Below are 24,278 nucleotides of genomic sequence, written 5' to 3'. Positions count from 1 at the left end.
TAACCTGTTCTTTGATAAGTCTTTATTGTACTCTATCTTCTACATTGTCTTTGTCTGTGTATAGATTGGAGACAGAATGTACAGATCTTCTTTTCTTGATTCATACAGAGTAAAAAGTGTTAACAAGAAAACCACTACAATTCCTACTACTAGAGATTTACTAGAATGGCTAACACTTGGATTTCGTTATAGCATCATTCCTTGATGTATTATTTTTCTTTTTATCTGACTTCAAGTCTTGAGTTTGCCCATGTGCTTAATGCCTACCCAAAAACTGGTTGCCTTAGTTTAACTGCATTGTATACATATATATTATATAGGTTAGGAAATGGAGTCTCCATCCTTGGAAGTTTGGAATACTTCTCCAGACACATCAGATCTAATCTGGTGTTGGTTAGTACTGCTGGGATGGATCTAGTCCAGTTTGGATTAGATAATTATCAGAAGTCTATTCCAGCTTACACGTAGGTGATTCTGTAGTCAGTCTTCATAAAGAAAGCACTGTGAACACACTTCTGGGAAACACAGTCCTAAAAGTCTCTTCAGAAAAGATGTTCGAGTTCTTGTTCTTTACCCATTCAAGCTCATTGATTTAATTTTTGAGTGAAAAGGACACAAGGCAAACAGAAAGGCAGACGGAAAGTACGAAACACGTAACACAGTTACAGAGATCTCTGTAGTTCAGAATGGCTTTCCTTGGTTCTGGAGAGTACAAGTTGGATACAGGTTTCCGTAGAGGGGCCTGTTCTTTCTGAAGATGGGAGAGAATCATGGAACAGATTGAAAATTATCATGGTCATATCCTTTGACTGAGCTGTAACTTTTATGTACTGCTTTTCTCTGCAGGCTTGGACAAGATCGAATTCCTGCAGAGCCATGAGAATCAAGAGATTTACCAGAAGGCCTTTGATCTGATTGAGCACTACTTTGGAACAGAGGATGAAGACAGCAGCATTGCCCCACAAGTAGATATCAATCAGCAACAGTATATCTTCCAGCAGTGTGAGGCTCCCATGGAAGGCTTCCAGCTTTGAGGTGCCCCTGTGCTGTGTGCTCCTCTACCTAGTCAGTCCTGTTGTCGAGCCACAAGCCACCCGTGGAGTGATTCTCTCAATGTTTTCCATAACCCTGTTTGCGCTCATTTGCTTGCCTTGTGCACATGCTCTTACATACGTCTGGAAAACTTTTGGCTCTCCGTGGCAGGATATCCCCTCCTTGGCAAGGGGTCGCCAGAATCACCCTTCTTCTCTAGATTCTGAATCTCTCCACTGTCATCTTTGTGGAGTTGAGGCACCTTTCTATACTTCGAGATATACCCTGTTCCTGTTACAGGAAAGTAATCCCTCCTCCACTTGGGCACTCCTGGCCTCCACCCCCACTCCTGGCATCCAAGAGAAGGCTGCCTTTCTCTTGTATTTGCTGCAGAGTATGCCTGCGGTCCAGGGAGACATTCAGCCTTTCTGAGAATGTAGCTGAATTCATCCCTTGTTTTCTCCCCTGGATTCCTCTTTGGACGGCTGCGAGAGATATGTTAAACCTTCACACGTGATTTATCTACCTTGCTGTATGTGCCAGCTGGGGTTATTGGCATGAGGAGCATGTTACAAACAGTGGAGTAAGTTCTCTATCCCCTGCAACAACAGGCTGCAATGGACATGTTTTGTGGTTCTTAGGAATATTGAACACATCTGGCCCCATCCCATCTCAACACTGAGCTCCCAAGTTGGATTGCAGACCACTGTGGAGATTTGTATACCTTCCCAGTTTTTCCTCTCCGTACACAAAAAAAGGAACCTGTGAATAGGTCACTCTTAACACGTCCCCAGAAATGACTTTCCAAAACAGCTTCTAGAATGGAGAAACTGCCTCCACTTCTGCTTGCCAGCACAGTATGATCCAGCCGGGCCTTCCTTAAAAATCAAGCCCTTTCTGGCTCCATGCTCCAGAGTCTGGTCCCTGGTATTCTAGTTATGGCTGAAAAGTTCCTGTCTGCCTCTTTACATTTTTACACAGCGTGACTTGAACAGATTTGTCTTCTGAAAAGTTAACTTCTGAATACAGAAATCTTAATTTGTGAAACTTGGCACAAGGAGTGTTGGATCTCCTTTTCATTTTCATGAGACAATAGCTTTCTCTCCGGCTCACCTGATGGAATATAGTCCTCCTGGTCAAGGTCCTTATTTAACTAAAATGACACTACATTTGCAGGATAGTACTATTACATCTGGATCCACCTGCCCCTCATTTCACTGTTCCCTTTCACTGTTTATGAGATGTCAGGTGAATCAGCATGGAACGCATGGTTCCTCCAGGTGACATCAGTAAGGCATCGTTGACTGCATGGCAGCTGCCGCACGCAGCTGAAGATTGCCCTTCTGCTAGCAGCATGTTCTTGGCTCTGCAGCCTGCTTGGATCACAGACCTCTGATGCAAAGGCCAGCCACTCCTCACTGAGTTCAGCTGACATTGACACCAAATTCTTCACACAACTGGGGAGATGCTGCCTGATTGAAAGTGGTAGTTCCATTTCGGAGAATGCAATGGATTCCCTAGGCTGTCCGCTCTCCCCTGCATCAGACTATGTTCCTTCAAGCTATTTTGGATGCTTGGAACACACATTTGTCCAGTGTAAACATTTCAAAATTGCCACTGGCAACTGCAGCGTCATGTACCTGTGGTAAATGTTCGTGGCGGAACTGTCTTCAAGATCCTCATGACTCCTCTCAGTGATAAGCCACTGCAAAAGCAAAACCAGCCCATTGGATACAGAGTAATAAAAACACATAAGTCACCTGTCATACTGCTGAAAGAAGCTAGGCAAAGGCCTGAACATCAGCTCTGTGTGACCATTATTTAAATAAAGTCTTCTATCTTTGCTTCAGGATGGAGACTCTGACCTGTGTGGCCACTGCAGAAGCCACCTGCTGCCTCCCTAGCTAAGCCAGTTGGCCTCTACTTTCCCTCTCCCAGTTACTTTCTCTAGTGCTGCTTTGTGCTGAAGGAACATTTAGTTTACTGCACTTGATCTGTAAATGGACTTCAATTCTTTGTAATTTTAGGGGGTTAAATTTGGTGGTTAATTTAAAAAAAAGCAAAAAAACCCCTCAATGTTGCCTTTACATCACATATAAATAACTGTGTTTCTCTTTTCTTGAAGGGTGATAGAAGCACTGATTAGTAGCAAATCTTGTTTTAGCTTTTGGATTTTTTTGTGCTGGATTTTTTTACGTGTAAATTTCCAATAACATGTCATTTCTATAAGATTTGTTTAAAACCATGTACCTCTTATTGGATGGTATAAAAATGCTACATATTTTGTAAACAAATCTGAGCAAAGTGTGTGTGTATATATTCTGTATATTCATATATGTATATTCTGTGTATATATACACTAGCGTGTATATATACATATATACACACACACATATATATACACACATACATAAAGTGTGTGTATATATACATACCTATATATCTATATATATATAAGTGTTTTCTCTTCCAGGCTAGTGAAAACAATGTGGTGCATTGGCGTTTCCCTCCCCTGCCCCCCAAGAAAGTAATGACAATTGCCTCTAAATGAGTGAATTAAAAAAGAGTCCATTTAAGCTGACTGGTGTGCCTTCCTGTGTAAGGAGCCTGGCCAGTATTTGTTACTTTTGCCGTGGATATGTGAATTCAGAGCAGATAAGTATAAATCTTTAAACTTGGTATGTTTGTTTGAAGTGACAGGCCTGGTTGACGCAGGTAATATTGTTGTCCTAAATACTTAGACTGTGTAAGGCATTTAACTGGTACCGCATAATATTTTGAGTGAAAACCACACCAATACAAGAATCAACATGGCACACATTAAATGGATTAAAATGTGGCTAACTCATAGGTCTCAATGTAATTTTAAATGGTGCTTAATTGAGTGTATTTCCATCAGGATCTTCCAGCAACCAGTTCTCAGTGTTGCTTTACTTAGCCTTATTAATAGGTTGAAAAAAACCAAAATCTACTTCTAACAAAAGGCTGCAAATTAAGTGAGTACAGAAGGGAGATGAGACTTGTGAATTATAAAAGGAAAAGCTCACTGATACAGACTGATCAGAATTACTTGGTAAGGGCAAGTAAACTACTTGAATTTTAACGGAGCCAAACATGTAGTGAAATGTTACCCATCTAATAAATAACATTCAGGCCACAAATGAAGGACTCTGTTTTGGAGGAGAAGTGCCAGTGAAAGTATCAGGATCATTACAGCATATTGCTTGAACACTGCTTCCTAACACAGTTCTGTGTGGCTGTGTCCCTTGCTAGAAGCACTGAAACCGGTATTCTCTGCTCTCCTGAAGGATGTCCTCAGACAGAGACCATCTCAGAGAACGCTTCTAGCTGCCACTTTCGTGAAGGTCACGCTGTGTTTTGAATGATCTGTTGTTGGTTTGTGCCTAAATAAGAGGCAGCACGGTCTCATGTAGAGGGTAGGGCTAGGGAGGTGTTGGAATTCTTGAGTTCTTCTCTTAGCTCTGTCAGGCAGCATGAAATGCTAGAAAAGTGTCTCATACTTTTTTCAAAGTTAAAATACACGCATTGGTTTCTTTTGGCTTGTAGAGATATGATCTAAGCATCTTCCAAAAGCCCCACAGGCTGGTAATGAGAATTTACTGAATTCTTTTAGAAACATCAGAAATGAGGTGGAAGCACTGCACTGAGATTTTAACAATGTCTGTTTTAAACTAGGTGTTTGAGAAAGGAAGATGCAGGACTGCTTGGAATTGCAATCTAGCAGTCCAGCACACAGATCTGTAGTGCCAATAAAGTTGTGGTTTTGTTTGGGCAGCAAACAGGAGCCGTAATTCTTTCTGTTGATAAAGTTCCCAGTGGAATAGGGCAGACAAGGTCAGTGTCTTGGATTCAGGATACAAGGGATGATGGAGCAGGTTATTGAAAACTCAGTAACTAGGCCAGGGCCAGCACTTGGGGCTCCTGGGAAGGTATCACAATCATTTGAGGGAACTGCTGCCTAGAGACTTCAGCCTGTTCCTAAATTCCTGTGTTTGTTCCTTGATGCCAACCAAATACAGGTGGCTGAAGACCCTTTGCCTAATGTTAAAAGAAGGGAGGAAGGCAATGACCCTGGACCTATGTGTTCTTGGTCCTGCTTTTTTTTTTTTTTTTATTGTTAGCATCCAAGACTATTGAAGAACTCCATGGTCCTACATGTGACAGTGCTCCTGGCAATACACTTCTCTGCTTCTCTAGAAACTTCCAGACCAGCTGTCTTACCTCTGTGCACTTGCTCTCTATGCCAGCTTAAAGTAAATCCCCATCTCTTCCAGTATGATTTTTTTTTTTTTTTTGCTTCTGGAAGTTGGCACAACACACTATCGGTACTCTCCTATGCCAGTTTTAGACTTGGAAGGTCTTTCTTCAGGTGCCTGGGTCTTAGTACAAAAGTGAGCAAGACCTTTTTGTGTACTGCTATGGCTCCTGCTCCTGTTCCACTGAGGCAGTGTTGGACTTGTCAGGTGATTGCTGCATTAGGAAGTTTCAGTTGCCTCTGGACCAGGTACAGCAATAAGGCACATGGTATAGGATTGATAAATTGGACTGTTCTAGATAAATGGGAATGGTGTTACAGACCAAGCCAAAGGGGAGAAAGAAAATGAGGTACCTTTTAAGGTTTAGTATATTCCTTCCATCGTGCACTGTTGAAAGGCTTTGGGCTGAAGCTATGAGCTCTCAGTGGTCTGAGGGGTGTTAAGTTGGACTGGCTGCTTTGGCCAGAAATGTGTGCTGGTTTTGTAACCACTGTCCGTGTTCAGAAGTGCTTCTTGGAGGTCATGACACCAGGAAAGAGGTGGTTCCTTTCACTGCCTCACTGAGAAAGATTTACGTAATTTTATAGTACCCAGCTACTTGGAAAGAAAACAGTACAGTGGTTGGGAGCAAGCTGGAGACCACCCAAAGCCTGTTGTCTTGGGCTTTGGTTTGAGACTTGAGTCTATGCGGAAGTTGAAAGAAAACACAAAGTCGGGCAGTGATGCAGAGTCTTTATGGCAGATTCTGAAATGGTGGAGATACCAGGCTGACAGAAGGATATGTGGAGCTTTTGTCAAACCACTGGGCCAGACTTCAGTTTTTGAGTAAATAGTATAAAGCTTATAGAAATTTAAAATGAAAAACTGGTGACTGTTGCTGCTCTGAACTGTTGCTTTTGAAGTGGTGTTTTGCATATTTTTCTTTGAAGTACTTCAGCAGCTGGATGAGTCCAAATAGTTTTATTTCCGAAACTAGGAGAGGTACCTGCCCGTTCTGTTCACAGAGTGCACTCAGAGGTGTGTATTGAAAGGGTGATATTTTCGAGATGCACAATTTTAAGCTTAGCCATCACCAAGCATAAATTACAAGTTTTTCTTCACAGAAACCTGAAACGCTGTCTAAAATGCACGTTCTTTTTTTTGGTGTCATTTAGTACATACATGACCACAGGCATGTATTTGGGCAAGATTTTGTTTTGGTTCCCACTTGTATCCCTACTAGTGTGGCAAAGAACCAGAATTGTCATGGAAAATCTGTTCACATACCTGCAGTAAAATTAAATATGGCTTGCATTCAGTGCTAATTAAGTGGACACATCCCTGCAATCCTGCTCTGCTTGCTTGACAGTGTACTTATGATAATTTTCATCCAGAGAATCTGATGACAGGTCATTGTATCACCTGAAGGTTGTGACTTCTGTGGTGGAACTGATGACACAGCTTGTCTGATGGGTTACATCTCACTGTGGTACTCAGAAATGGAATTCAGAGATGAACTGCAGCACCTAGTGAAGATTTACCCTGCATTTTTGTAAGGCTTTTGATTATTCAGCAATACTGCTAATTTTTAGGGGTACAATAAAAATAATCTCCTTCTCTCTCTGAGAAAGTTCACAAACTAATTTTGTTAAGCTGGTATGTCTCGTGGTTTGGGAGTCCCCAGGGCCAGTCAGCAGGGTGGTGCTGGTCAGTTAACATAGTTTTGAACAGTCCTGACACTTCCAATCTACATTTCCTTCCAAATGAACTGAAAGGAGGAAGGAAAATATTTTCCCTGGTTGCTGCGGGCTGTTCAGCGTGAATAGTGTGTGACTGGGCCCAATGCCAGAAATAGTACTCTTGAGGCAGGTGATCTCTAGGTGGGTCTAGGATGATGAAAGTACAGACAACAGTTTAAAAGAGCAAAATACGTATAAATCTAAAGGAGATTCATAAAGAAAGAAAATTCATAGTAGCAGAGAACAGGAATACCTGATTGACTTTCTCATACTCACGTGCCTCTAAATAGTAAATCTTAGAGTACAGGTTGAAGCTGTTGCTCAGTATTCCTCAAAATAGTCATCTCTGTTCCCTCATCTTGGATGTTTTCTCATCTCACTGCCAGCTCTGCTGGGACCACTCTTAGGTGTCAGCTGCAACACCATGGTTCTCTGGAAGGCTATTTCACTCGTTCCTTGAAGGCAAGCAGTTCTTCACAAGAAGTTACCCCTCACTTAAACAAATGCAGACAGAATAACAGGACCTAGGCTTTCTAATACCTTTCATTTTGCTGATGTTAATGCAGGTCAGGCAGTAACTTTTAGCTCAAGGGCTCCCTTAATAATTGTTCTGTCTTGCACAAAGAGGAGCACGTGGATTATCTAAAGTAGCCAGTACCAATACAGAATAAATACAGTTCCTCTATTCTTGCTGAGGAAACCTGAAAAAGTCAGTGATAGTGGATGACTGGCTAGTGAAGGTATTTTGTTTGTAGAAGCATATATGTGCAAGTGGAAACCAAACGGACCATTCTTTTGTGTTACAGTTACCTTCCTGTAAGTGGTAAGTAAGAGCATGTGACTTCATGCAGAGGATTGGTACCAAGAATGCAGGTACAGGTCCTGCAGTACTTTAAAAGATGCTTAGTCTGGTGCACAGCATGTGGGAAACAATTACGTTGCTTATCCACTGTGCTCGTGTGTCCTCTCTCTCTAACCATGAAGAAAAGAGTTTGGAAGAAAGGGGCTGTTATTAGGAAAAAAAAATAGGTATTTCTGGTTTTATTAATTATGAGACAACTTATTTATTTTTTCTTGAACGTGAGTGTACAGAACTAACATACAGGAAAGATGTGATGATATCCAGCTCTCAGTGCTGAAAGGGACTTTTGCTTTTCTATCCCAGTCCTTGATCACTTCATTTCCTCCTCTACGGTTTAGCAGATGTACCTTCTGCTCTCCACTGGGCTTTCTTCTCCAAGTTTATGCTCAGAAGAGATTCATGTCTTTTCATAGCCTACAATGTAATAAGATCATCAGTTATCACTTGAAGGACCACAAAAATACCTGACCTATCATTACCAAGGCACACTTCTGTCAGCTTCAATGACAAGAAGCCAAGAGGGTTAAAATAAAATAGAGGCTGAAAGTAATTACTTCTCTGGGAATAAATTAAACCCTTTTCTCAAGTACCTAGCAGATACATTCTGTGCTTCTGGTCACCATTTAGTACTAATCTGATTTTCACGAGACAGAGATACTAGAAAGAAATCAAAAGTTAGTATCACAGACTCAGAATATTTTGAGATGGTAGGGACTACATGGATCATCAATTCCAGCTCTTCAGTGAATGGCCCACTGGGGGATCAAACTTGCAACCTTGGCATTATTAGCACCATTCTCTGGCCAACTGAGCTCATCTCAGAAAACATAAATAATTCCAGCTGCTTTGAAAACAACGATTCCAAAGTAGTTGTCCTCTCTTCCTGGTATTTGCACTCATACTAGTCCAGTACAGAGGAGAATGCTCTGGGAATCATCAATGTTTGATCTCTGCTGTTAAAGCCAGGAAAAATCCTTCCACTGTTTCAGAGTGCTCCGTCCTTTTCATTTTAATAGACAAATCCTGACAGAAATGTCAGGTGACACTCAGTAGCTCACAGTGCTGGGGTTAAGACTGTCACTACTTTTAAGGTTTCTCTAGAACACAGTAGTTCATAGAAACCAGACCTGAACATTGTCATCAGAAGAAAGCATAAAAAATAAGTTTCTTCTGCCACACAGATGCTTTAAGGTCAGAGGTTTTCGTCTGGGTTTTCTTAAAGGAAGCGTCTTAACAATGATATCATCCTTTTCAGATGGGAATTAGTCAATGAGGGAAACTTTAGGGAACCAGGAGGACTTGTTTAAATTTTGTTCAGTGATGACAAAAAACCCCAAAACAAAATCCCAAACCCTCAAAGCAAGACAGTGCTAAAAATCCATACAGGAACTAAGAAGTTTCAATGAAGATTTATTTGCCCTCATCTGTGCTTACCTGCTTCCCCCTAACCACCATGATGATGCATCCCACTATTGTCAAGGCAATCATGAAATAGCTGAACTTCACACGCAGGGTGCTCTTAGCTGCTCTCACTGTTTCAAGCCTCAAGAAAGAATAAAAGACTCATTATCAGAGACCCAAATAATTCACTTGGCTAATTATTTAATTTCTCTTAGTGTGCTGTCTTGGTAGCTTTGTGTAATGCTAACAGCACTTGGCTCTTTGCACAAAGTTTTACAAGAACAGGAAAGGCTGATCCCTAAGTACCTTGGGAGATACTTGGTAACAGAGGCATTCCTCTCAAAGCTGGAAACAAACCCAACTTTTAAAACTTTGGTTACTCAATTGTTAAAATGCTGCTTTTGCAGACCACTCGACTGCAGTGCTAAGAAGGAAGGCTGCAGGATTTAAGTGTGTATGTTCATTCCAGAAAGAACAGGAAAAAGAGAGGAATACTTTAACCAATACAATATTTTTCTTACTGTCAGCTCTCTCTGTGCTTACTACCATCTTCCAATATTTGCAAAGTTAGGGAGAACACACTTGTATTATAATTGTGATTCATAGTTCACCCGTATTATAATTGTGTTTTACTGTTAACATAGTAAAACATGCCTTTTTCTCCAAATAGCAGAAGTCTGGTAAAAAACAAAATACAGTGTTTAAGCAGTTGAGAGTTTCTTGGGCAGAGGGAAACATTAGCACAGCTTTGGAACTTCTTCTGCCTGAACTTCAAAATGGTTTCATTTATGATGCAGTCTTATGATGCAGCAAGGTGCTTCCTCTGCTACAGGACTTGAAAGGACAGTAAGTGACACACAGGCTGCTGAATGCAATGCTCAGAAATTCTGAGTAGGACTTGGTTAAAGACCAGTGGTTGCCACTCCTGCTGGAGTAAATAGTCTTAAAGTGAGCTGCTTTCCTGAGAACTAAGGAGGTGTCGAGGATCGTAAGCTTTCCAACATCACCTTTGGACAGAGGAACTCTTTAATTTTTTTTTTTTTTTTAATTCCAGGGGGCTTAGCCAGCTACACCAGTAGCTATACCACCTTTTTGGCAAACCTGTTGCTTACTCTGCTGTTATCTTTTAAAAACCAGAAGCGTGGCAGTTATTAACACCTTCCAGCGGTACATGTGAAGAGTGAAAACAAAAGGTCATTTATTTTGAGTTAAACGCTGAAGATCATTCTACCCAAATGACATCCTGGTTACAGTAGGTTTTAAGTCTGTGTTAGAGAGAACAAAGCACGAAGGGCCAATGAAGCATTAATGCTTTTTAGAAGTGCTTTCCACAATAACCAAAGACATACACCTCATATATTTAACTCTCCTTGCAGAATTTAGGCCAGATAACTCCCTTCTCAAGGAGGGCTGGTATTCTCACTGATTATATTTGGCACATGACAAAATTCCAGAAGACTGGAAAAGCACCAGCATTGTTTGATGAAAAGAATAAATACATCAAATTAGCAAAACTAACATGGCAAATGGATTGAATCGAATTGGGAAATTATTACTATATATAAACATGAGTGAATATGGAATCTTGACCCTTACATTTGGAAGAAAAAAAAAGATACTTAAGGATCCATGATAGTTCAGCATGGTAAATCACACAGGACCTGAGAGCTGAGAAGTTTTGTTCTTGTTTTTGTCAGAGTATTGATGTGAATACAAGATTTCTGATCATAGGGAACAAACACATCCATCTACAATGAAACTAATGCTTAATTTTAGCATCCAGGTTATTTGTTTCTGCTAATAATCTGCAGTCAAAGCCTTGAGTGCAGGCTGCAATTAAGCTGAAATGCACAACAGTAGGATTTTAAAAAGTTTGCTAGGTTAATTTTGGAAATACCTTAGATGTGTGAAGAATTTACAAGAGCAAAAGGTAGATATCTAAACACAACTTGCATTTATATCAGTTCAGTGGTTAAGTTTAACAATTGTTTAATAAAGAGGTTGCTTCACCACATTTTACAAGATTACTGAATTATATCACAGGCTCTTACAACCCACAATTAATCTCAGAACAGGAAAACAAGTTTTTGTGCTTTTATAGTTCTCAGTTGTCTTCTCAGATTTGGCTCAATTATTTGTCTAAATAAAAAGATTTCCCTATGCACTTGCAGAAATGGTCAGCTTTTATCAGAAGTTGGTTTGTCCTTTCAATAAACTACTGAAATCAATCACTTTGCTAATTCTGTTTTCTTAAAAACACTTGTAACAAATGTTTGGTACGCAAAAATATATGAAGTGATATTAAGTTTTAATAATTTACTCCTGTAGTTTTAAGAAAAATGATTCAATACAAAATGGAAGGATTCTACTTTTAACAAAATTCATTCATTGTGATACATTTAAATACAGGGGTGGATCTTCAATTCCCACACAGTGCAACCAAACAAACAGAAAATATTTAAGAGGGCAGCTACATCATTTTCTTACTCAAGTTGTGCAAGATTGACTGTTTCTTTTGAATTTAAATAAACATGTATTTAAAACCATTACGAGCATGTTTTAGAAGATAACTATACTACTAGGAGTGTTTTTTAAACTAATACTTGTCTATTGTTGATAAGTTTGATCTTTATTTTTGGTGTGCAAACCAGAGCATCCAGTTTTATTTTCTACTTCACACTGGACTCAGCAGCAACAGGGAAATTTTGACTATATATAGTTAGGGAGCCTTGATACTGTTAGTTTAAATTCCAACAGTAAAGGAAATTGGCACATGACCTTTAGGTAATCATTAATAAATACTTTATATGGGTTTCAGTTATTTTATAGCTGTATATAAAAGTTTCCCACAGCAAAAGACTGACATATAATGAAAAACACTAGAAAAAGCTCACACTAATGTTTGAGAAAAGCTTTCTAATTGTGAGAGAAGAGTAAAAACGAATTGATCTGACATGGTTTTCTAATGAAACAACTGATAAATGCTGGTCAACCCTTTGCAAAAAAAAAGAATAAAAAAAAAAATCAAGAGGCATACATTATCATAGCACGAGAGAATTGCTGAGGTCATTAGGTCATTTCATCTACACGGATGATACACCAAACATAGCAGGGTAAGATTTTTCAGCTGTGCAAGGTGTCCATTCGTTTTAAGAAAAGTTACTTTGCCGTTGCATTCAAGTACCTTATTGCTGCACAAAGTCTCTTTTACAGCTTCAAAAGCAACACTTACGAGACAGTGTCTGGTATATCCTCTGCCTTTTTGAAATGGCCTGCCCACAACAAAAACTTTTTCTCCCAGTCAGTAGGCCTGTATCCAGGCACCCCCGAAGCAGATCGACCTAAAAAAACCCCAACAAAACACACAAAGACAAAACAACAAAACACCACCAAAAACAACAGTCAGAGAAGCTGGATGGTCAGACCTCTAACAAAAACAGTTAGGATGAACAATACAGAACTCTAAATATGATTGCTAGAGGTCGTTAGAGAATGAAAAGTGTATCAAAGATTAACAAATCTGTAAATATGGATTAAACTGAAGCCATGTAAGGAAAGCCAAATCCTTCCCAAAACCTCTGTATCTGCAGGTCTAAATATGCAGAAGCTGCTCTACCATCTAAGCTTCCTAAGGTGCTGTTTTTCTATTTCATTTAAATAAGGTTTTAAAAAAAAGGAAATCAAGTGAAACAGCTATAGAAAAGCCAACATGCTGCACAATAACAGTAAAAACCAATATAACCTCACGGAATGTTAACTTTTTCAAGCAGTGTAAGATTTTATCTTACCTGAAGGTATAAATAAACAGATAACAGGCAAAGACTGGACACATAATTTTCAGTTCAGTCTTTCAAACTCTGTATACAAAATATTCATAATGTAACAGGGGAAGCTTTTAATACATAACACACCATTAAAATCTAAGAAACAAAGTGCAAAGATAGACAGCTTTTTCCTTTTTTATTTTAAACAACAGGCAGTATCCTGCATGGCCGTGTTGTCCCTCATGGATTCATGGATTATCTAGGAAGTGGGGTGGATACAGTTTGCTGACACCAACAGTTATTCAAAAACATAAACAAGAGGGCTGAGCCCAAAATGCCACAGGGCTTCAGAACCCAGAGTCAGTGAACTGGCCTGGGAACTCCCTTGTCCATAAACAGGAAGCAATTCCAGTTCACACACAAATGACAGACTCTACCCTCATTTATTAATCATTACCTAGACCTAAGCAAAGCCTTGGGGTTCCACAGTGGTTTTGGCGAGTAACAGAAAGGAAAACTGTCTAAGTGTCAGTGATCAAGAATTCAAACACAACAGCATTACTGTGCCTCTGTGTAAAACTGTGACTCCAGCCGTTTGAAAAGCATGGGAAGTACTCAGAGGGAGCTGAAATAGAACGGGCACAGAGAACACTGCCGAGGACAGCCACAGGTATGGAATGGTCACCATGTAAGAAACTGTGTCACAGACAGAGACCATTTGGCCTGGAAAAGCAGTGACTGAAGCTCTCTTCAGCCCAGCAGAGCATTGTAAAAGACATTGGGAGTGTGGGTTTTAATGAGGCCTTGGTTTGGAAGGAGTACTAAATGAAGTAAAATCAGATTATAAAAAAGTCCACATCAGGTTCAAAAAAAACACATGACTGTAGCTGAGGAATTTCTTCTTAGAGAAGAAATTCCTAGGGAGTTTTAGCATCTACATTCTTAGAGAATGTGGATGCTAAAATACATCCAGCTTCAAGAAACTGGACAAATTTCTGAGGAAAAAAAGAAATCCAGTGAGGACTATTAAACACCAAGATGCCACATCTGGGGCAGTGGTATAAAGAAACCCTCTTCCTGTTCTGTTCCTTAGGTTCTTGCCTAGGGCACCATTCCCACTTCAAAAAAATGTAAGGGACTTCTTTATTGGCCCCTGCTGAAGACATCACACTTTCAAGGAAACCTTTTGTCCTACCCAGTGAAGCTGATTCATGTTTTTAACACACAGTCATGCCAACTACTTCACATCTGTGTGCTCCTTTTCTCCTGCATGGGCGGGCCATAAGGAATCTGTGATACAGAGAGCACAGAATTGTCCCATATATAGTGAAAAAATGTTTCATGGCCTGAGCTTTCCCTCACCAACTCCACCCTTAAACATGAACAATTCAGACGCTTCCTGCAGGGCATGTTCAGTTTTTGGAACCGCTGGAGCTGGCTGCAGTCTGAAAAACTGCAAAAGTCTTTTAGCTCACACAACATTCCTAAACATGAACAGTTTACAGTGCAGCTGAACAGGCAGTTCCAGAGCAGAGCCGAGGAGCCTCTGTGTAGGAGTGTGCACTAGATAAGGTTCTGGTGATCTGCTACAAAGTGTATGCTGTGTGACCCTCACAAGGGGAAATATTGATCCCTGGCTTTTTGTTAGAAAACAAGACTTTATCAAACTTAATGCTCCATTTTTCAGTCTAGAGACCAGAACTCTTACAAAATCAGGGATATGAGCATCTATGTCAGCCAAATTCAGATGATTACAGCACAAATATGCAAGTATTCTGTGGCATGAAACATTCCATGACTCTATCAAAGACTCTTACTCTTCGACTGAAGGTCTTGCTGACGTTTAATGCACAATCTTCTGCTTATCTTCAGGTCCACTCCCTCGGTCATCCTCAGAACTGAGGGAATATTTCTTCCCAGCAGTTTAACAGCCATATCTGGAAGAGAAAGCAAAGAGGCCAAATTTAACTCGGAGCAGTAGAAAGTCGGAACCAGCTTTTCATGGAAGCATTCGAGGGTTTTTTTTTTAACACAAGAGGGAAAAAAAGAAATAAGTAAAAACAAAGGCAAGAAGTACCAGATTTAGTTGTAACAGCCTACCAAGGAAATTAAAACTTGTTTATAAGGTATGCCTTGAGCTTGCTCAGTTATCTTATATAGAAAAATGTGAATGCAATTAAATTAATTTAGGGGGAAAAAAAAGAATGCAAGATAACATCCTACCAGCAATTTCTAGAACACGTTACACATCACAGTTTCCAAGAACTCATCTATACAAATGCTTCAGATACACGTTGGATGGTGCTATTTCAAGGACTGCACACCAGCATTGTATCAATCTTGTCACATCCCAAAAGCATAGACAGAGTAAAGTCAAAAAAGCAGAATCATTAGCACTGAGAGGTAACCACTTTGTAGTGCATTAGAAAAGGCCAGGGCACTTTATATCCGAACACATACTTTAAAGAAGGCACTTCTAATGCATTAGTTATTATAATGAAAGTTTTGGGGACAAAATCCCAATCAAACTAACTCAGAAAAGCAAAAGGGCACTTAAAAATATAAAGTTAGTTCTTTATTTCCTTCGTTATTCTGTCCGAAGGTGTCTCTCCTAAGGGCCTTTACTTTCGAGGTATAATACACTCCCGCTCTGAAAAACCAGTAATTTACATTTACAGGCGACACCCCCAACGAAACCGGACCCTTTTCAAGCTCTTTGGAGAAACCGAGGCACAGACCCACTCCCGCCACTGTTTTGAACGCCAGTCCATCAGACACGGTCCCTCACGCTTGGCTTCGCCCCCGCCGCAGCGCCGGCCGGGGCCGCCTCGCTCCGGGCGCGGGGCCTGGTCCCTCGGGGGCCCGGGGAAGGAGGCGAACCGGCAGGAGCCCCGGACCGGCCTCGGCGCTTGGTCACTCCCTGCTACCTCCCCCACTCACCGGCGCGGCCCCACATGGCGCTACCTCGGGCCTGCTGGGCCCTGCTCAATGTCACCGCTGGGCCCCGCCCCGGGCCCGCGATTGGAAGGAGCCGCGCCGCGGGACGCTCGGGCCGCCGGAGCCGGCACCGCCTCCTCTGGGGGCGGCCGGAGCTCTCTCCGCGACTGGAGGAGGCGAAGGGGCCGCGAGGCCGCTGCCGGTGGAGATGCCCGGCCGGGGGCCGCTGCGCCGGGGGCCGCGCTCCGGCGGGTCCCGCCCCGCTCCGCCCCGCGCGTCATCCCGGCTCCCCGCCGGATTGGGCGCCGCCGCGCCCTCGGCCGATCCAGGATGGCGGCGCCCAGCGGACCCGCGAGCTGCGAGGACTTCGCCGAGTTCCAGGTAACCCGCGCGGGGCGGGCAGGGACGGGCCGGGCCGGGCGCCGCCGCCGCCGCCGCCGCCGCCGCTGCCGCCGCCTCCTCCCGTGCCCGCGTCCCGCGCGCTCCCGCCGCCTCCCGGCCAGCGGCCCCGCGGGAGCGCGCGCCCCGTGCGCGAGGTCACCCCGCTCCTCGCAGCCGGCGGGATGCAATGAGGAGGGAGCAGCGTCCGGCCTTCCCCTCCCTTTCCTTCATCCCTCCGGCGGGAGCGGGGCCGGGCACCTCCTCTTCCCTGCAGGTGCCTTTCTCGGGACGCAGCGCTTGCGGCGCGGGAGCCCCGCGGGCGGCGGGAGCTCCGTGGGCGCCTCCGCGGCGCTTGGGGGAGCGTGAGGTGCCAGCCTGACTTGGGCGGCGCGAGCAGGACCCAGGCCGGCGGGTCCCTGGGAGCCGGCCTGCCTCTCGAACACGGAGCCCCAGAATATGCTGAGTAGCTAGGGACCCTCAGGAATCACCGAGTCCAGCTCCTGGCCCTGCGCAGGACGCCGCAAGGGTCACACCATGTGCTTGAGAGTGTTGTCCAAAGACATCCTGAACTCTGTCGGGCTTGGTGCTGTGACCACTGCCCTGAGGAGCCTGTTCCAGTGCCCAACCACCCTCTGGGTGAAAAACTTTTTCCTGGGATCCAACCTAAACCTCCCGCAGCTCAGCTTCCCGCCCCCCAGAATGGTGGGAGGATTTTATTCAAAGTTTGCCCCCAGTTTCCTGTCTGGAAGCATGGACTGGATTTGGGTACAGGCTCTTCAGCCTGTCCATGCTGCTTGCAAGGCCAGGGGACTTGAGGGAACATCAGTTACTCACCCTGCTCTGAACTTTGCTGACAAGGAAACTCCGTGGTTTGCAGCACATACTTCTGCATGTGGGATTGTTCCTTTGGTGTGTTTCTAACTCTATGTAAGGAATACTATTTAATTTCTATTATAGCGCTTAATTATGCAAATTTTTTGGTAGTATGCTTTTCTGAGAGATATAACCAAGTATCTCTCTCTTTTTTAATACAGGAGCTGCTCAGGGTGATGAGGACAATCGATGATAGAATTGTTCATGAACTAAACACTACGATTCCAACAGCTTCCTTTGTGGGGAAAGTTGATCCTGGCCAGACATGTAAAGAGCTGTACGAGTCTGTGAGTGTGCACGCCTTCTACTTTCAGCTCCCTTCCAGATGCTCTGTCATGTGCAGTGGTCGGTAAAGCATCCTCAGTGTCTGAGGAAAGGACTGCCTTGGTAGATCCTGCTTTGTGTATTCCTAACTGTCCTGCTCAACATCTCCACACACTGCTTCACTTTAAAACCACGCAGGGAAGTTTTTTGTTCTGCAATACTGATCCTTTGGTGCTTGCTTTTCCTGCCGCTCTGCAAGACTTCTCATGTTTACCTTTGACTTTTGATCAACTCGGTAAGAGCAAGAACGACAGGATAATCTGAGTTAAGAGTAACTGCTGCTTAAAGCAGTATTGTTTCCCACATATGTATTATGAATTCAAAGGGATTTCTGTAAGCACAGCAGTAGCATCGCTTTAGAAAGTGTCTCTTTAAACCTAAAAGTAGGAGGTTTTTATTCTCTGTTGAGTTACTGTGACTTTCTTTCTCTCCCCACTTAGTTGATGGATGCTCACACCAATAGAGAAAGAATCATCAAAAACTGCATCTCTCAGACTTCCGCTGTAGTGAAAACTCTCAAAGAAGAGAGGGAAAAGGCCCCTGAAGATGCAGCATTATTAAAGCAACTCAGGAAAGAGCAGACAAAGGTGAGTGGGGGAGCCTTCTGGAGATCACTTATAGAGGGAGAAGTGGGTATCTTTCCCAAACGGAAAGACCAGTGTGTGATAGAGAGGACCTGAGGTAGATCCTGAGTCAAGCAGTCCTTTCCAAGGTTCTTGTTAGCTCTTGTTGGGTCTTGTGAGAATTTTTTTCCCAAGGCCTCAAGGCAGAGAGCTGCTTTTATCCTGCAAGTGGAGCATTTCCTGAGACTCTTTTACATAAATGCTGTAGAAAAACACACATTATTTCCCATGGTGGATTCTGACCTTCACTGACTGACACCACTGAGTCACAGCTTAACTTTTCCTGTTCTCTATAAGATGCTTCCAGGCAACCTTGAATTCAACTTACACAACCTTTTTGCTGTTTGGTATTTCTTGGATTAATACTTGGAGTAACTTGTGATGTCAGGAGAGAATCTTCTGGGTTTGCATAGGAATTCTAATGTGCCGATGCCCTCTCAACCTTCTGGCCTGTGGGTGGAAAGTGTACTTTACCAGAGGTGACCATAGGGGATTGAGGATCAGAAGTGGAGAAGGGAACCCCACTGCTGTTCTCACCCCACTTCCAGGGCCCCTTTTGTAAGGAAAAGGATACTGAGAGAACCATGTGGCAGTTTTATTCTTAAAGCTTCACTTATTGAACTGCTAACAAGCATGGATATTAGTTTGGAAAACTAGAGTGGTAGTTTAGTATTTTCTACGAATTTTGTTAACAGAGCCAACTCCTTAAATCATTTAGTTACTGAGCCTGAAATCTCTCACTGAAAACACTGGGAGGATTACAATGATAGTGTTTAATGATTGGAGGTGGCTTCAAATGTTAAAAGCAATCCATGATTTAGAAATATCTCAGAGTTTTTTTATGAGATCACCCCTGCTTTTTTTTTTTTTTTTGGCTCTCCAAAACACAGTTTTGTTTTTTCTACGAGTCAGAGAAGCTATCTTGACAGAACACATCCTAGTTTTAAGAGTGGGAATTTCAAATATCTATTCACTTGTCTGCAATACAGATCTCTTTTTCCCTTGTTATGTGTGTTTCTCTAATCCTGATAGATGTACAACTTGGAAGACTTCATGTAAAATTATTACTTCTGGGTCACTGAATGAGAAAACTTGGAGCAGTAGTTTCTTTGAAGTGCTAAAGATCTTCTGAGTGATTATTTTATACAGACTTATTCTGGTCATCCAGTCACTCTGGATGCTGGATTGTTATTTCAAACAGATTGAAGTCCTGTTGAGTTGGGGAAAGTGCATCCAATGACTGTTAGCAACTCTGTGTCCCTGGATATCTTACTTGGAAAGTTTTTTGTGGGATTGCTGTCTTGTCTTGCACCTGTTCACCAGGCCTTTAATTGGAACCATGTTTTGAAAATGGATAAACTCTGACTCAGTCTGTTGTTAAAGACTCTAATGAATGCATCCTACATTTGGGCATAAATGATAGATGGTTCTTAAATCTCCTACTATTGCTTCAGGACCAAATTACCCAAACATAACTGTCACACCTGCACCTCAAAGTTTCTAATAGGTGTGAAACAAAGAGATTCTTACCCTTCTCACGGGTCAAGTGAGTGCTCAAGAACTGTGTATTGGTGGTAGTTCTTGCCAGAGCTTTTGCATCTGTGTAGAGCTGATTTCTCCTTCAGTGGTAACATAAAATATTAACTGGTTCAGACAGCATGAACAACACGTGATCAGACTGCAGACCCTTTTTGGTCAGTGAACTGAGTAGATGGCAAATGAAGCAGAGAGGGTCTGTTCCTAACATTAATTTTAAATCCAGGATCCTAGCTGGATTCCCAGCTTCACCAGCTTCATATATGACTCTAATAATGCAAGAGTGGCAACTCAAGGCTGCAGAGCTAACCCCAGCCCTGGCATTCCCTGTGCTAAGTGCTTGACTTAGGTGCAGTTATTTGAGCCTCTGAAGCCATCAATGTTAATCAGTTAATTGCTAGCAAGTCTTGATGGGCATTATTTAGGAATAATCAAGATCTTCTGCCAGGCTTGCTTTGTGAGTCTGCCTTCACTGTGCCCTTGCAGACCTGTGTGTGCCCTGAGCACTGGCTGACTGGAAGGATCAGGCTCTTGGACTTTGGTTTGCACCATCAGAGGAGGTGTGCACCTGGTGCTGGGGTTGAGAGCTGGAAAGTTGCAATAGTAGTAAATACTGAAGGCTGCAGGGAAACGTGTTTGACAATAACCTTTTTATCTGTTATTTTCTGCAGTTGAAATTGATGCAATCGGAGCTCAATGTTGAAGAAGTGGTAAACGACAGAAGCTGGAAGGTATATTCAGTCATTTAATAGTGATGATGTTCTGTCCCAACAGACAGCTCTGCACTGGAGGTGTGGGACTGGTGCCTTTTGAAGCAGGTTAACTAGAAATAGATGAGGGTGGTGCTGGGGAAAATGCTTCAAGTCAGTCATTTTCCCAGTTCTGGATCCAGAGATCAAAGCTTTTCAGTTACACTGCCAAGGGAAAAAACGCATCTGATTTAGCAGGGAGGAAAGACTGTGGATTATTCCCCATGTCCATTTCTCCCCCTTGCCAGTGGCTGAGCACTTCATAGGCTTTTCTGTGGTGACTTCTCTGAAAAGCTTTGTACAACCTCTAACAATGTCGGAGAGGTGGGTCTTTCACATTTACCTGTATCTGGTGCTGATCACAGCTCTGAGCGGAGCCCAGGGGAGGGTGAAGCTGTAGAAGTTGAACCTTTTCCTGATGGAGTTTTCTCAGGCCTGAACCGACACTCCGTGGTGCAAAGGGCAGCCTTGCCATTGCTCTCCTGTGTCAGCAGAGGGTGCAGATCACCCTCTGGACTGATGGCCCCGAAGGCTATCTGGTGATAAATTCTGAGGTGGCTGTATTGTGTCACTGCAGCATTTCACATCTGGCATCCTTTTCTGGTTTGGTGTTGCTTTTCAGAGCTTTCAATACTGCAGAGAGAACCTCTTTCCCTTTCTAAATGCAAAAAGAATTTTTGCAAATAGCTAGTACAGGCTGCACCTTCCTTTTTAATCCCTACTTCCTGATTTTAGTCCCCTAGATTGCACCAATGTAAAACCAGTACAGCTTTATGTCTTAGCTATCCATCAGTAACCTCAATGCAGGCTGATGAAATGAACATTTTCACAGTTTTATGCATATGCTTTGCCATCACTACACCTCTGTACTGTCCCAAAAAGCTAAGCATGCACTTCAGTTTAGTTTTAAACCCACTCAGATCTGGCTAAGCAGTGCCACAGTCTTAACAACAATATGCTGCAGGTCATCAGGGGCAAATATTTTACGGCAGCTCTGCCATAGGGGAACAGCCCTCACCCTATTCTTTGTTCTGAAGCACCAAATTTAGTAATGATCCCAGAGGTTTCTTGTAGCTGCATTAAGCTTTTACTGATGACAGAACTGTCTAATTTTTCGTGAAGATGGAGAGTTTATAAACAGTGAGGTAAGCATGGTGAAGGGGTACTTTAGCTTGCTAGTGTACTGCTCAGCCAGTGTTCAGAGTGGGGCTTAAAGAGATAAATATTTCTTGGTTTTATCTTCAGCTCTGCTAAACTGTGCCCTGAATATACAGATAAACGTCTCCTTTAGCTGCCTGTAAAAATGTCACTGATAGAATCGGAACCAGTCATGGTTGCAGGCCAAATGCAATTTGTTACATGGAAGTGATTATTGGTGTGCAGGCTGCTGTTTTACTCTTGTAGACTTCTGGCTGGGAAGTACACTTGTGTATTTCCATTAATCCTAAACAAGTGAAAACTAATCGGAAAAATCTGATTAGGGAACAATTTTTTTAAATACTGGCTGACTGTGGCAATAGTGGCATACAGAAGGATGCTTCTTTAGAGAAATCTATGCAGCGGGTTTTGATACCAAACCAGGAATTGACTTTCATACAAGACACTTGCATTAGTGTTTGTCCAGCACCTCCACATTGGAGTTTACTGTTGGAGTGATTTATACAAATATGTAAAAGCCAGCAAAATCGAACTTTTGCATAGTAATATTAATTTGAAGGTTTCTCAGCCATTGCTTTTCCTGAATAATGTCTGAAAAATGAGAATAGCATTTAATAGGTAGGCCAATGCATTTAAGTGGTTTAAGTAACACACTGAGATCTGTGAGCCAATGATCCTAAAAGTAGGAGGCAGTGTTAGTAAGACTGCAGTGTTGATCTTCCTGCCACAGGTTGTGGAGTTACTGTTGTAGATACTTTGAAAGTTAGCATGATAGCAAGCAAGCTGGTGTGTTGTTTGATGCTAGAGACCCTTGCAGAGCTTTAGAGAGTATTTCCAGCACCCTTTTAGACATATATGCCATTAAAATGTCATTAACGGACAATGGAGAAAAAATTGTGTGATTTATTTAGTAGCAAAATGTTTCTCAATTGGACCTGCTGTTGCTCTTAATTTCTACAGTTTCTTCCTATCACTGATCTCAAATCTTTACTTCATCTGAATTCTTCCAGAGGTGTCTATTCCATGTGGCAACATAATGGCTACACATTTCTATGTGTGAAAGGACCTATATCACAGCTTTTGTTTTCTGCAGTATGAAGCAGTTTGTAATACATGTCTATTTCTTAAAATAAATGAAATTTGAAAGGTAGTTCAAAATTGTTGAGAAGCAATGCTGTAACTAATGTGTGCTCCAGGCTTCGCTTTTGTTGAAGTTGCCATAGGTTGTGAACTCTGAATAAGAAGATTAGCTGTAGAAGATTCTAGGAAGATAGAGCTTGAAACAATGTATTTTTATATAGTGTTGGATAACTTCCCCAAAATTACAAGATCACTCACTTTGTACATAAAGCCAGTGGGAGAGTTCATGAAACTTCATATCCTGATGATCATAGGCACTCGGGTCTGCCAAATCCCTGGACAGCTTGGCAAAATATGCTCTTGTGGAAATGCTGGTGGGACAACCAACACCTGCCAGAGCCTCAGCTTGGTGTCAGGTTATGCTTGTGTTGCTTTCAGGACTTGTGCTGGGCAAGTTTGGATAAAAGCTGATAAATAACTAAATGGCTTTAAATGGCTTGTGAAGAGCACCTGCAATCTCGGTGGGAGCCTGTGTGTTTTGCTTTGGATTCAGACTGCCTTACTTTAAATAGTCACGTTTATTGGCCTTCTTAGGGCAGGCTGGCAGCAGTTCAAGCTAAATATACATGATCCTCAGTATCCAGTTCTAGGGGCTAATTTTTACCTAGAGAAGGTGCCAGAGGTGAGTGAGGCAGGAGTGCTGTGCCCTTTGCAGGGAGTAGCAGCACTGGCACGGACGGGCAGATCACTGGAAGTGTGCATGTGGCTTCCAGGAGCCCTTGCCCCTCTTCTTGGCTGTCCTGCCAATGTAAGATGTGCCTACTCAGGAAAGACAGGAATACAGTGCCCAAATTTGAATGCCAAAGTGAACTGACAGAACACAACCATTCAGGAGCCTTCCAACGATTATTTCCTTCCCTTTAAAAAACAAAAAGGCGCCAGCATTTTTGATGATAACAGCCTGCCAGGATTAAGAGTCTGCATTATCTGAGGGAGAACACTTAATGCTATGCAGTCTCCCAACATCAGGCTTCAAACTTCGGATTTACTAAAGCCAGGAGAGAAGGTGAGAATGGAATTGGATGCCTTGGTAAGTGCCGTTTATTGATACCTCAGAGCTAGGTGGCTTGAGATGGGTGCTACATGACGGGGTATTGCCTGAACTGTCTATGAAGTTCTGCTCATTTCCTGGATGGGGCTGACTCACTTTTGCTCTCCTGTTTTGGTGTCACAGGTATTTAATGAGCGGTGCCGAATTCACTACAAGCCTCCGAAGAGTCAATGATGATGTGGGGTATTTTCCATCAAGGTGGTCCATAACTGAGAGCCAAACTGGAAAGAGACCTTGGGTGAGCTGAACTGGGACCCTCCAGAGCCAGTAGAACCCAATCTTGTTTTGTTTTGGACCTACTTAGCTGAATTCTCAAGCTTGAAATGATTCTCCTGTAATTAAGAGAAAACAACTCATCTTTTGTACAAAATATGTGAACAAATGAGTTTTATAGTATTAAAACAATTTTCAAATGGAATGCAAAACTGGCATCTTTCTTGAACTTCCACAGC

General features: G+C 42.5%; 3 protein-coding genes across 4 annotated transcripts in view; 2 read left to right on the top strand and 1 right to left on the bottom strand.

Annotated features, from left to right (window-relative positions):
- KPNA1 (karyopherin subunit alpha 1) overlaps positions 1–11,518 on the top strand; it is a 58,325-nt gene extending 46,807 nt beyond the window's left edge. The window contains exon 14 of the mRNA XM_014884135.2: positions 847–11,518. Within this exon, the coding sequence (XP_014739621.1) occupies positions 847–1,034 (188 nt within the window). The 3' untranslated portion in view covers positions 1,035–11,518. The remainder of the gene's footprint in view (positions 1–846) is intronic.
- On the bottom strand, positions 8,067–16,240 carry FAM162A (family with sequence similarity 162 member A). 2 transcript variants are annotated; one of them, XM_014884136.2, is made up of 5 exons: positions 15,995–16,240; positions 14,872–14,991; positions 12,523–12,631; positions 9,324–9,432; positions 8,067–8,303 (listed from the first exon to the last, which is right to left on the bottom strand). In XM_014884136.2, exons 1-5 carry the CDS (start codon positions 16,008–16,010, stop codon positions 8,217–8,219), a joined length of 441 nt encoding a protein of 146 aa, XP_014739622.2. In that variant the 5' UTR covers positions 16,011–16,240; the 3' UTR covers positions 8,067–8,216. The 2 variants fall into 2 exon arrangements, with proteins under 2 accessions (XP_014739622.2, XP_014739623.2); XM_014884137.2 differs by having other exon boundaries at positions 15,793–16,016.
- Positions 16,241–16,264: 24 nt separating this feature from the next.
- Positions 16,265–24,244, top strand: MIX23 (mitochondrial matrix import factor 23). Its single transcript, XM_014884141.2, has 5 exons — positions 16,265–16,372; positions 17,407–17,532; positions 18,010–18,156; positions 20,400–20,459; positions 23,950–24,244. The coding sequence occupies exons 1-5, from the start codon at positions 16,322–16,324 to the stop codon at positions 23,998–24,000; spliced, it is 435 nt and encodes a 144-aa protein (XP_014739627.2). The 5' UTR covers positions 16,265–16,321; the 3' UTR covers positions 24,001–24,244.
- The last annotated feature ends 34 nt before the right edge of the window (positions 24,245–24,278 follow it).

The sequence above is a fragment of the Sturnus vulgaris genome, chromosome 2, assembly GCF_052056855.1.
Source record: "Sturnus vulgaris isolate bStuVul1 chromosome 2, bStuVul1.hap1, whole genome shotgun sequence".
NCBI classification, from domain to species: domain Eukaryota; kingdom Metazoa; phylum Chordata; class Aves; order Passeriformes; family Sturnidae; genus Sturnus; species Sturnus vulgaris.
The sequence above is the reverse complement of the archived record's forward strand: the minus strand, read 5'-3'. Positions and strand labels throughout refer to the sequence as shown.